The following is a 14,104-nucleotide window of genomic DNA, read 5'->3' as shown; positions in this document are numbered from 1 at the left end:
AAGGTCCTATGGCCCAAATGATTCTTTTTCTTTTTCTTTTCTTTTCTTTCTTTTTTTTTTCTTTTTTCTTTTTGGCAGGAGGCAGTGCAAGGAATTGAATCCAGAGTCTCACATGTGCTAGGCAAGTGTTCTACCACTGAGTCACATCCCCAACCCAAAAGATTCTTAATAAGAACAAGCCAAGCAGTTTACTTTATTACAGGACTTCTCTGGCTTCCATTTTTGATAGAGAAGATTACTTTCCAAAAGGAGAAAGGAAATAATTATTTCCAAACTTACCTGAACCTGACAACAGAAACCTCTTTGCATGCAACACCTTATAAGACGAATGTTCCAAAGTTCACATTTTAGGAAAAACACATTAATGTACGTCTCTGTTGATATTTCTGATCAGTTTGCTTCCATCTCATTAACTAATCAAGTAAGGGTAACAGGCATGGTAGTCATAATTGTTAAATTGCTGAATATTCTTAATTTCACTTGACTTCTAATACAACATTTTGCTGCTCTGTTCATTATGCAATAGTTAGATCTGTACTCAGTTTAAATTTCTTTGTATCAGCTCTCTTGTTGCTAGCAAAAAAAAAAAAAAAAAAAAAAAAAAAAAAAAAAAAAAAGTAAGCAAGCATCCTTACTTTTGCTTTTCAATTTGGAGTTCCTTCTCCTGAGCTTTGCACAAGTCCCCTTTAAGGATGATGACTTGGTCACAAGGTAAAGATGGAGAAACATAAGTTCCGTCTACTGGCAGATCATCAAAACATGGCTTCCTGAAGGCATATGAGTTGTCACAGCAGTGACCCACACCAGCATTGATAGGCTCAACCTCATGTCTTCTGCACAGAGCTCCAAGAATTAGCTTTGCCTTTCCCAGAGGAAATTAAATTAAGAGTGATAAAGTTTATGGTTATTGCTTTTTTTTTTTGCCCATAGAACATAAGATTACATTTAAGTATTTTCAAATTCTAGTTTCTGCTAATTCCACCTGGATTTCACTGTGTGGGAAAACAGAAGATTGCCAGGTGCAGCCTTATTCCTAGCCTTATTCTTCCTCCTCCTGTCATCTTCAAATTGAGTTCCGCTGGACCCCATTTTCAGGTTCCTTCCCAATCGAGTGGACAGACCAGTTTTAATTAGAGCAGGAATTTCTTATGCTCCACCAAATTAGAATCAAGCCTCAAGTCAACACTATTGCTAACTTGACTTAGATGCAAGATTGGTAACTGCAGTTAAAGCTCAAATCCAATTTCTTCCTTTTTTAAATAATTGGACATATGTAACCAACCACAGAACTTGGCACACAGTAGATGCTCTATGAATATTTGCTGACTGAATAATGAAAGAACTTCTGGAATCCTATGTTGATTGTCGACATTTTCTTGACAGTTTTAGACCTGTCACCTTGCCTTACTCCCCATGTGGTTCTCAGACACCCATACTTACCCGAATGCCTATAGGCCCCACAGAGTATGCTGACTACCCAAATTCTCTGTCCTGTACATATGTGAGGATGAAATAATTAAAATCAATAAATTTAATGTATGAGTTTACCCATTTTAGAAGTAAACAAAGATATTGCCCCAAAACTAGATTTTAGGAATAAACAAGTCTAATCAGAAGAGTTCCCCAAGGTAGGCATGACTCAATTTAAAAAAAAAAAAAGTTTTTTATAAAGGAAGGCAGGGCTAAGTAATAATTTTTCAATCTACAATTGTGGCAAGTATGCTTCATCAAAATAAAGACCACTTGTAGAGAATGTGATCCACCATGGACACAGAGCAGAGAAAGTTATTACCAAACAAGAATTCAGGACTGTTAAGAAAATACTGCTAGAGACCCAGATGCTAAATCTCAGAGACTTGAGTATCTGCTCCCTGGAGGAATTGTATCCATTGTGAGGAAGAAATAATTTGTCATGATTCCTATAGCCTGAAGGAAATATCTCTCAAGACCATCTATTTTCCCTCTGATTCTAGGATATGATTACTCATATCATAATTCAGCCTTTTCACATAGGAAAAAGGGTAGCCTAGTTATACCAATTATTTCTACTGTTAAAAAGACACTGTTCATTGTAATTGAATACATATGGATTCCCATAAATTTAATACTTGTATGATTAGAATGAGTTAGTCTAAGAAACTATTTTTGAAATTTCTGACAAAATCACTTTAGTGCTTAAATATCCGAGCAATAGACCTTGAGATATGATCCAGGGAAAAACTTTGTGAATCTAACATGCCCAGAAGTTAGGGAGGTTATCCTATTGATAGCTGAAGACAATTAGCATTAGCTTACCTTCAAGAATGTCCCCTGAGAACAAAATTATGAGGCTCCATTGACAGTTTGTGGATGTCCACAAAAGTGAGATGGATTGGTGGGGATTACAAATTAGAACTCTCAAGAACTTACTGAGTCCTCAATACAGACAAACTGTTGCCCATCACTTTGTGGGCAGCATCTGGAGGCTGCAGCTGCCATCTTCTTTGTGAACATAACCAATTCTTGAGCAGATAGTTGTGGAGCTTTCTTGGTGTAAAGGACCATGAGCCTAAAAGAATCAATTTGCTCTTACTAGCAATGGTTACACACCCAAACATCAATTCTACAGAGTTTTCCCAAATAGCTGACATGATCTCTGATTGAGAAGGAACAAGATATTAAATTGAGTTTAATTGTATCCCTTTTGTCCTTCCATTGGACCAGCGCCATATTGAATATACCTGGAGGTCTGTTCCTGCCTCATGCACTGCTCCACTCAAAAACCACCTTTTTTTTTTCTCCTTATCAGGGACACTGTGACAGCTAACTTAGATGGCTGTGAAATCAGACCTAGAGTAAACAGCTTCTGAAACAAATATATGCAGAAACTATAAAGCCTTTAGTGATCCTCTGCCATGTGTAGGAATAGAGGGTACAGTAACCATAGGAAGCAGCCCCTGTGGTCCAGGGACTCACACCCTAGTGAGGGAGACGGGACAAGTATATTCAATCTGTGGAAAGTACATAGTACTGTAGGTTCTGTCAAGATGAACAAGAAATTAAAAATAAGAGGATCAAATCCTATTGAAAACACAGGAAGAATTATCCTCCTTCCTTTTTCTTAGTGTCTTTATTTTAGAACACTTTATTTTGTATTTTCACCTCTCTTTGAAACTCATGCAATTTTTTTTTCAAACTAGAAACAGCTTTTTCCAGCTTTATGACCCAGAAACATCTTTCTCAAGGACCCAGGAACCATCCTTTTGAAATGCAAACATGAGAGATAGCACCCCCATCTCCCAGTTTTTGTGAGAAGGTAGGAGCTTTACTCTAAGTTGCAAAAGTACTCCCTCTTTTTAAGATATAAGAAGTTAAAAAGTTTATTTTTGTTGCTGTTGTTTTGTTGTCATTTTTGGTTTTGTTTTATCTCTGGATGAAGTCACATAGTTAACACAAATGGTCATCCCAATTAGCAGATAAAGTTAGGATGAACTATGTGTGACAAATGGTACTGTAAAATCCTCTCACTTGAAGACTAGTTATTGTTTTTATGAAAACATGTATGCAATGGGTTGTGTCTGCCTGGCTGTATTCGTGGAGTGAGATTTCCTTCTGTCTTTACAATCTCTCCATTGGATGGCCTGTGATGCACATCACATTTTGATTTTATATTTATTCAATTTTAAAAACCCACTAGTTCATTTTTCCACTACCATTGAAGAGAGGTTTTCTGGGTTGGGAGATTTTGTTTTTAATTATATTTCCCAACAGTGCACAAAAGATGGCATCTAATCTCATCTCAGGGAACTCAGACAGGTGGCCCTAAGGAAATGACTTCTGAACTGAGATCTGACGAGGACTCTGAGGGAGTCGGGTGAAGAGGAATGGCAGTCATGAAGTCACTGACTATGGTTTGGTTTGGTTTTATTTGATTGGGGGTTTGGGGACAAAGTGCAAGACAGAGAGATGTGGGAGAGAAAAAAAAATTTGGTTATAAAATCAGATTTACATTGGTTTTAAGACATAAAGAATGGATTGGGGATGGGCAAGAGGTAAAGTGAGGGAATAAAGAATTCCAAATTCTGACATTCCAGGTGAAAGAAAACCAGGCCTGAATTAAGAGAGTGTTGGATGGAATCAAAAGAGATGGAGAGAGATTTTAAAGAGACTCTAAAGAACTAGGTGCTGAAGACAACAAAGAATTAGAATCAGTTACTGCATTTGTAATGAATGGAGTTGGAGAAGAGTGTGGTTTATATAACATCCAAGGAAACCAACAATCTAATCATGTGGTGATCAGAGGGGAGCCCTAGACCACCAGTATCAGCATCCCTAAGCATCTGATAGCAATGCAAATACTCAGGCCCACTCCAGACTTACAGAATCAGAAACTCTGGATGTGGGGTCTATATTTTAACACATTTCTCTGCATTTTGATTTATTCCAAAACTTGAAAATCACAATCTAATCCTTCATTAGCAACTGAACACAATGTAAAAAGAAAAGTAATAAGCCAAGAAATTCTTTCTAGATGAATCAGAAAACTATTTTTTGTGATCCATTATTCTGGACATTTAATTTAAGCTCAGTATTATGAGACACTATATCAAACTGAAGTTTTCTTCAATACTCTACTTCTTAATAGACTATTACAGTAAGGTCTCAAAGATTCCTAAAAATTGGCTTTTGTTTTGTGACAACTTAATCTTTGAGATACAGTGAGATTTCCCAGGCTTTCTGTACACATATTATCTTTGGCAAATAACTGATAATGTTTATCTCTTGGTAGTGATGAAAATACTAAATTTGCTTGATGAACCTGACTTAAAACTGTTACAAAGGGACCCTGGATTAGATTTCTGTTGCAGCCTTGACTCAAAAATCACTTGACTCAAACTAAACATTCAAATGTAAGGAAGAGACCTCTGTGAGATTTCAAGGGGACAGTAGGGCCTCCTTTGTTCCCTAACCTATGGACATTGACTGGCATCTGAGGAGCTGGCCTGGAAAGCCAACGTGGAAATACCCAAAGTTCCATAGACATCTATCTTAACAAAGCAACGGGCAAGTTAATTCTGAAGGGTTTTTTTCCTATGTAATTTTTATTCATGCAAATTAATCATATATAATTGTGGGTTTCATTGTAGGACATTTAAACATGCATATAACATACTTTGATCAATTTCATTCTTCAGTACATGCCCTTGCCTTCCCCTTCTTCCTCCCCATAACCCCCTTCTTCTCTCCTAATGCATTTCCTTCTATTTTTCTTCAACCTGGGAGATTGAAGCAATTCTCAGTGTCAAGAATGAACAGAGGAGAGCCCTAGACCACCAGTCACTAACAAACACAAATCTGAATATCTTAGAGGCATACCTGTCATGGAAGTTACTATCTCCCAATTTTTCATGTAAATCACAGTAATTTTTCACATGATCATGGCTTTCTCGTATCACTCTTTGGAACAGCACTTCCTGAAAAACAGAAATAAGTAGTGTTTACATATGGTTGCAAACATTTATCTGCAGCTGAGATTGCAAACACATTTCTAATAGTATAATATAAATGTTTCCCTAAACCCAGATCTTCATTAGTGAGTTCACAAATCTTAAAGCTCACATTTTACTGAAAGAAAAATCACCATATATTTTGTGGCAAAAAAGTGGGACAGCAAGATTGATATCTGGATTCCCATGATATAAACTCATTTGTGGGCTTAACTGCTGTGTTCTACAAACACAAGGCAAATCATTCATCAAGCCAAAGAGAGGAATGCAGAGAAGTTGATAGATTTATGTTTGGTCTGTGCATGTGTGTCTACTGGTTATTTTAATAATATAGCCTTTTTATATAAGCAGCACAGATATGGATATATACGTACAGAAATATACATATGTGTTAAGAAGTCATGGTTTAATAAAAAAGTCATGTTCAGGCTGTGAACATTACATAAATACACATCAAATTGAACTAGATGTAATTTTCAGAGGTAATGGCAAATTCAAAGAATTCTTGAACCATGAAAATAATATTCTAATGAGAAGATACTAATGATCCTGCAGGCTGAACTCTTTGGTAGAAAAAATGATCACCTTACTAGTCAGATCTAATCCACCTTATCCTAAAAAGCAGTCCTTGTTCAGTAAAATTTCCACCCAATTTTGCAAGGAGTTGACCTAGATTTTATTCTTAGCACTGTCTCTACTACCTGTGTGATACCAAGCAAATCATTTGAATCTTCTGAAATCAGTACTCTTGTTATGGTTTAGGTATTAATTGTCCCCCCCCAAAGCTCATGTGTGGGACAATGCAAGAAAGTTTAGAGGTGAAACAATTGGATTATGAGAGCTTTAACCTAATCAATACATTAATCCCCTAATAGATATTAACTGAGTGGTAACTGTAGGCAGGTAGGGAGTGATTAGAGGAGGGGGTTCACTGGGGGTTGTGCCCTTGAAGTTTACATTTTGTCCATGGTGAGGGAAGCTCTCTTTCTCTGCTTTCTTGTGGAACCATGTCCTGAACAGTTTTATTCCACCACATCCTTCTGATATGATGTTCTGCCTCACCTCGGGTCCAGAGCAACCATGTCAACCATCTATGGGTTTAGATCTTTGAAGCCATGGACCCCCCAATAAACTTTTCCTCTCCTAATTGTTTTTGTCAGGTCTTTTAGTTACACACACACACACACAGACACACACACACACACACACACACACAAAGACTAAAACAACTCTTCTACTCTTCTCTATAAAGTGTGCTTGGTAATTCAGGCATTACTTATCATGCCAGGCTATAGTGAAGATCAAATAGGACACTCGTTGTAAAGCTGTTTGTAAATTCTAAACATCCATGCTCCTTCAAGTTGCTATAGTCATAGTAATCATTGTGAAAAACTAACAGTGATGCAATGAGATGGGTGTTTCCATACAGGAGACTAAATCATCTTCCCTATCCTTCTGAGAACAGTGAAGTCTCAGGTGTGATTGCTTGAGGCCAGGCAGGACAAGATGGCCCTTTTTACACACAACCCTAGACCTCTATTAATGTGTAAGGCATTGAGCAAAATAAAAAAAAATCCATAACTACCCTATCTTAACTCAAAGATAACTGATAGGCTGATGAGAAGATTTTTAGGCCGCCAGCTTTTCCATATCAAATGCACAAGAGCTTCTACCTGTGAACAGTAAGGTTTCTGGCTTGGAAAGGGAATATCTTCTAGGGCTCCGTAAGAGGTAAACTACTCATACTCAAATGGGATGCACTCTCAAGCTACCTGCTACTGTGCTGAGCATACATCTATAGACACTTAAGATTGCTGAGGTTTCTGGAAACACAGTCTGTAAGGCAATGACTCACCCAGAGTTACTAAGGTAAGATGTTAGTGCTTGCAATTAGCTAGAACATTTATAATCATCTTACAAAAATATGGCACTATTAACAGCACTGGAATTTTTCCTGTTTGTAATCACTGATGAGAAACACATTTAAAAAAAAAAAAGAAAAGGAAAAGAAAAAATTTACCGCATGACTATAGCATTCCAAAGGTTTTTCTAATTTACAACATTTTTCCAATAAATTTTTATATTTTGCTTCTACTCTTAAAATCACTGGAACTGCCAACTCTGGATGTCTTCTTGAAAATTCATAGAGAAACCTGTATCATGTAAAATATATTGGAAGTTTTAATTTTTTAATGGGTACATTCAGATAGTGGCATCTAATTTTATTAGCCAGTATAAAATACAATTTTGGACATTCAGTTAAGGTCATTTTACAATGGACTTTGAGGAAAACTCCAATTTTCCATTGCTTCCCAAAGTGACTTTGAAAATATTTCAACTACATAGCAATATCATCTTGATACTATGTATTGAAATCAGTTTGCCTTTTGCACAAAATAACATGTACTTCTGAATGGACACCGAAAATGTTAATAACCCTATTCTCTAATCTTTAAATACTACACCATGGATTTGATAGTGGATATTAACTGGAAGAGTTGGCCATGTACATAAAATAATCCGAAGCTTTTTCTCATCTCTAGTCCCTAAGAGTAAAGCTTGCAAACACTGGGTGTTTTTGTTTTTGAAATTCCTATATTAGTAGTCGATCTTCAAAAAATCAAAAGATTTTTAGCTTCTTCCAATGCAGTAGACTCAACATCCCAAACCCACATTCCCACATAACTGTCTGACTGGACCTGAATAGCCGCTGCCAACTTTGGAATCCACAAAGCATTTCCTTTTTGCCCAAAGCTCTCACTTGGCTACTCAGTTCCATCACCAACTGGGCCCCATCATGATTCAAATTTGCAACCTCGTCTACAGAATCCATATATATATATATATATATATATATATATATATATATATATATATATTCCATCCTTTAGATTTTACAAAAAGCTATATTACTGGGCTGGGGATGTGGCTCAAGCAGTAGTGCGCTCGCCTGGCATGCATGCGGCCCAGGTTCTATCCTCAGCACTACATACAAAGATGTTGTGTCCGCCGAAAAACTAAAAAATAAATATTAAAAAAAATTCTCTCTCTCTCTCTCTCTCTCTCTCTCTCTCTCTCTCTCTCTCTCTCTCTTTCTTTAAAAAAAAAAGATTCAGTTTTTTTTTTTTTTTAAAAAAAAAGCTATATTACTCTTGTAGAAAGTCATCTTGGTTGTCAGTGAATCGTTCGCATACAAATCGGTGTTCTGTAAACCTGCTGAGTGGCAGGGATGAAAGGTCAGGTTTGTCCTCATTTCCTGCGTTGATAATGCATTCCCCTCGGAATGGCGCTGGAAGTTCACAGCACTGAGTGATCTTGCTGGATAGGGCAGCCTGTGTAGAGCAGGTGTAGTTCATAAGATAGCTCTATAAAACAGAGACAGGAGGGGGACTTTTTTGATGGCTTCATTCCGAACTTATTTTTTATTGTTATTAGTAGAAAACCAGGGGGAAAATTGGTACCTTAGAGGGCTTTATCTGTAGGCCAAAAAGGTCATTTATAGTTACTCATTTTAGAAAGACATACCCACCTACTTGAACTTACTCAATTGTCACAGCTCTTTTTAACATCTAGCAAAGAACATATGAGACAGACTTTATTATTGTTTCTATGTTTAGCCCCAGAAAAACACAAATGAAAAATTTGACTGTCTTTCTATTGTGATTCTTTTTGAGAGATTCCAATTTAGGGAGCATTTTGTCCCTGAGTCACATCACAATTTTTCCTTTATTGTATACATTCTATATTACTATCACACTTACATGTTTACTTATATATGCATCCAAATAATTGGGTGTGTATATAAATAAACTAGTCTCTGCATCTAAGGAATTTGCAATCTGGCTGGAGAGTCAAATAATTAAATAACAATCCTAATACATTATAATGTTAGATGTTGTAAGAGAAGTACACACATGCTTCTTTGGAAGCAAAAAGAGAGATTGGGAGTTCAGACTGGAGGGATGTCACAATGAAGATCTTCAATGATTTGAGGATTGAAAGACAAATAGAAATTAATTTGAAGCAAGTGAACAGGAAAAGAATTCTGGAATTATTTATCTTTATATATAAAGAATCTTAAAAGTATAAAAGCATGACATATTTGGGAAATGGAATAAATGGAGGGTGTTTGGAAGTTATTGAGAAAATTTTGTCAAGGAATGATGATGGGTGAATCAAATCAGTGATCGGACAGTAGAATGTGAAATATTTTAATAAACAATAAATAAGAATTAAAGGGGAGTGAGGAAAAATAACCTAGGATATAATATGGGATAAGGTTGATGATAGTATAATTTACTGAAACTGATATTCAGGGGAACTATCAGGTTTGAGGAGTGTGATTACAAAAGGGAAGCCAAGGGTTGAGTAATGAGAGCATCTGTTCAGGGAGCCCAAGCTGCCTATTAAGCTCCATCAAGATGACAACCTCTGGGCTGGGGATGTGGCTCAAGCGGTAGCGCGCTCGCCTGGCATGCATGCGGCCCGGGTTCGATCCTCAGCACCACATACCAACAAAGATGTTGTGTCCGCCGAGAACTAAAAAATAAATATTAAAAATTCTCTCTCTCTCTCTCTCTCTCTCTCTCTCTCTCTCTCTCTCTCTCTCTCTCCCCCCCTCTCTCACTCTCTCTTTAAAAAAAAAAAAAAAAAAGATGACAACCTCCCAAAAGCATGGACACCTTGTGGCAGAGCCTATGGGGGAAAGCCAGTGAGGAGCCTGACTTGGATTGGCGAAGACCTGGGCAAGAAGCTGGAAGAATATGTCATCCTTGGTCAATTTCTGGTGATAAAGAAAGATGAAGATCTCTTCCAGGAATGGCTGAAGGACACATGGAGCGCCAATGTAAGCAGTCCCAGGACTGCTTTGGGTGCCGTCTTGTTATGTTCTCTGGGGGGCCCTCCATCCCCAGCCCCATTATCAAGTCTCCAGAGTTTGCAGCTGAGTGGGGGCTCCTTGTCCTCCACAAAAGAAAAGATTGCTGTTGTCTTTGGGAGTTCTCTCCCCTCACCATTTCAATCTTTTTGGAATTTTTGCTCTGGTATGCAACTCCCTTTCTTTCCCTGCCAGTTCCATGGAAACCATTAACCAGCCTTTCTGATTAGATTCCTGGCCTCTTCCCTCATCCCCACCTTCACCTCTGGTTGGTTTGATGCCCTTTGTCACCTTTTTGACATAGCAGTCACTGTCCTTGTCAAGTTTTTTAGATCAATAAAGTCGATGGACTTCAAAAAAAAGGTGGGGGGGGAGCCAAAGAGGGCCAGGGTTACATGTGAGGCACTGGGTTTGATCCTCAGGACCACACTAAAAAATACAAATAAATTTTAAAAAGGTAGTGTATCTATCTACAACTAAAAAAAAATGTTTTAAAAAAGGAAGCCAAAGAATTTGCTATGGATATATAGAGTTTAAGATGATGTAAGGCATCTATGAGGCATCTAGGAGGAGATTTCCTCTAACAAGTTGGGGGTATAAACTAATGACTCAGGAAAAAAGAATAGAATGAAGGTACAAATCTGAGAGTAGTAACTTTAGTTGAAACTAAATTACAAGTCAAGTGTGCTTCAGAGAAAGTGTGCCTCAATCAAGCAAGCACCATGCTCTCAGTGGCTCAACAAACACAAGGTCATCTCTCTCCAAAAGTCCCAGCAGGGAGGAAAGGTATATGTCCTCTAGCAGTAGTTCTGGGAAGTTGGCTGACAGAGGCTTTGCCATAACCAACCTGTGCCTTCCAATGTAGCCTTCAGCATTAAAATCTACCAGGTATTGGGGGGATTGTAGAATATAGCCAGGAGGTTTCTATGGGTCAGACCTAGAAAAGGCATAGACCACCTCTGAAGAAAACTAGTTTTGAGACAGGCAGGAAATACAGTTCATGGCCCAGCAACCACCCTGGACTGTGGAAAAGGAGACTGAATCATTTACTGGACAACAATATCTGTAGCAGAACTTATAGGGTAAGAAAAAGAAAGGTCAGCTGATATTGTGGCACATGCCTGTGATCCCAGTGATCCAGGAGGGTGAGATAGAAGTATCACAAGTTCAAGACTAGTCTCAGCAACTTAGCAAGACCCTGTCACAAAATAAAAAATAAAAGGGCTAGAAATGTGACTCAGTGGTTAAGCACCCTGTGGGTTCAATCCCCAGTACACAAAAAATTAAATAACATAAAGCCACTAACACATCTGTCTAGAATATCAATTTTTAAAGGGTAGTAAAAAAAGAGAAAAATTTTGATGAATGCAACTGTAAGAATATAGACATTCTAAGATGAAAAACTTTTCCCACCATCTTTTGTGGAAGAATAAATTGTTGCATTGAATGACAGATAAAATCTTAAAGACAGAGCTATCTTGACTTTGCTACTTCCTGGCTCTGCAACTTTATCAAGTTGCTTCATCTCTTTGTATCTCAATTTTCTAATCTATAAAATGGGTATAAAAATAATACTTGATATGGCTATGGGAATTAAATGAATTGATATTTCTTAAGATCAAGGAACAAAGCCTAGTACAAACTAAATGCTATAAAATGGTTTATCAAATTTAAAAAAAAGTGATTACTATATAATCTTAGAAAGTTGTTCCTATAGTGCTATGAAGTCAGGGAATGAGAGAACCTAACTGAATTGTGTTGACTGGCTGATATAAAAAATATTAAACTATATTAATTTATGTCACTTAATATTAATGTTCATTATAGACATACTGCTTTGTAACATAATGCTGTGAAATAACATGGTAGGATGCAATGATTTCTACAAGAAAATAGTGAAAACCTTCTTATACAATATTTATAGTAGCACAATTTTCAAGAGCAAAGCTACCGAACCAACTCAGGTGCCCTTCAATAAGTGAATGAATAAATCAAATGGAGTATTACACAATAGAGTATTAATCAGTCATAAAACATTTGCCAATAAATGGATGGATCTGGAGACTGTCAAGCCAAGTCAGTCTCCAAAGACCAAAGATCAAATGTTTTCATTGATATGTGGAAGCTAACCCACGCTAGGTGGAGGGGGTGTTGGAGAATCGAAGGTCAGTGTGTAGACAAAGGGGATTGAAGAAAAGTGGGGGGAGGATGGGAATAGGAAAGACAGTGGAATGAATCTGACATGACTTTCCTATGTACATACATGAATACACCACAGTGAATCCCACCATCAAGTGCATCCACAAGAAATTAATTTTAAAAAAAAACTGTAGGCAAATGGCATAAAGATCAATATAGAGAAGGGATGAGGGTGTAGGGAAAGGAAGGGGAAGGAGAGGTAATGGGGTTTGAACTAGAACATGACATATTCCATGCTTTTATTATTAAAATGGATTCTATTATCATGTATAACTAAAAAGAACCTAATAATAATAATAAAGAAATGGGGCTGAGGGTGTACTTCAGTGGTAGAGCCCTTGACTAGCATGTGTGAGGGGCCCTGGATTTCAACCCCAGCAGCAGCACAGAAATAAACAAACAAGCATATAAGTAAATTAAAATAAAAGAAGTAAGAAAGTAAAGAAAGGAGAGAAGAAAAATTACTACATGAGCTGGGAACAGAGAGGAGGAAGACAGCATTCTACTGATAATATTGAGAAATCATCCTTATTTTTCTAGATCAATTATTATTACTGTATTACTGTATCATTATTTTAAGAATTCTAAGCTGTTTAAAGAATAAAGTGAGTTTCAGGAAAAAGATTCTTACCCTACCAAGAGCACACGCAACTGTGTTTCCTTCACAGCAGGTCTCATGCAGATTTTTAACATCAGTGGTCAGTTTGGCAATTTCAGAAAAATTAGATTTAGGTTGTTTTTTAGTGAGCAGAACCAATTCCCTGAAAAGAAAAATAACACATTTTAAACAGTATTTTGAACTTTATCATTTCTAAAATTAGTTCTAGTTCATCAAGTAACCAAAAGAAGAGAAATGTATTTGCAAATGTGAAGAGAGAACATTACAAATGCATTCTACTCCTTCAGTGATAGCAGCCAGAGATCAAGTCACAGAAACAAGCAATTAAACATCATGTAAAATATGGCAATTTTCATCATTTTAGTGATCTCTTAAAGAACTTGAGTTGCTTAGCGAGGCAATGAAATGCAAGGCTAGCTAGGCTTGGAAATGTCTGACTTCCCACTTAAACCTTGTCAACATCAAAGCAGAGATTATGAGGCTGGGCCCTTACTTCAGTGGACAAGGGAATAACTTCCCTGAAATCTCTCTGGTCTTTCCGTGGAAGGATAACTGAGCTCCCAGGAAGTTCACTGTTGTCCTAAATTAAGGAAGAAGGCAATGTAAGAAAGATGCCTGTCTTCATGGGTTAACTTGGACAGAAAAGCCATCTGGACCAGAAAGGAGGCAGTTGAGCAGCATCAAATTCTCTATCTCCACCCTCAAAAGCACTCCTCGATTTTTCTATTTTACATGGTGTTGGAGCCAAAATCTTTCCTATCTTCCAAAAGAAAAGAATACCTTTTGTCCTCTAACCTTTAGCAGGCTGAAATTTTTAGTAAATGCCTGTATCTGAATGTTAAAATCTTTGGTTCACTGAAGAAGAAATGAAGGGATTGAAGCAAATGGGAAAACTTGAAGCAGGAGACGGTGGGGGCAGTTGGG

General features: G+C 37.3%; 1 protein-coding gene across 1 annotated transcript in view; it reads right to left on the bottom strand.

The window, feature by feature from the left end:
- The window catches only part of LOC308654419 (alpha-fetoprotein-like), a gene marked incomplete at both ends in the record, with an annotated part of 41,815 nt that overhangs the window by 18,145 nt on the left and 9,566 nt on the right, over positions 1 to 14,104 (bottom strand). Inside the window, 6 exons of the mRNA XM_081303798.1 lie at positions 636 to 862; positions 2,410 to 2,548; positions 5,356 to 5,453; positions 7,507 to 7,639; positions 8,637 to 8,851; positions 13,193 to 13,322. Of these exons, the coding sequence (XP_081159924.1) occupies positions 636 to 862; positions 2,410 to 2,548; positions 5,356 to 5,453; positions 7,507 to 7,639; positions 8,637 to 8,851; positions 13,193 to 13,322 (942 nt within the window). The remainder of the gene's footprint in view (positions 1 to 635; positions 863 to 2,409; positions 2,549 to 5,355; positions 5,454 to 7,506; positions 7,640 to 8,636; positions 8,852 to 13,192; positions 13,323 to 14,104) is intronic.

The sequence above is a fragment of the Spermophilus citellus genome, assembly GCF_964194105.1.
Source record: "Spermophilus citellus genome assembly, chromosome: 8".
Lineage (NCBI taxonomy): Eukaryota > Metazoa > Chordata > Mammalia > Rodentia > Sciuridae > Spermophilus > Spermophilus citellus.
Note: the sequence above shows the minus strand (reverse complement) of the source record. Positions and strands in the feature narration are given on the sequence as shown.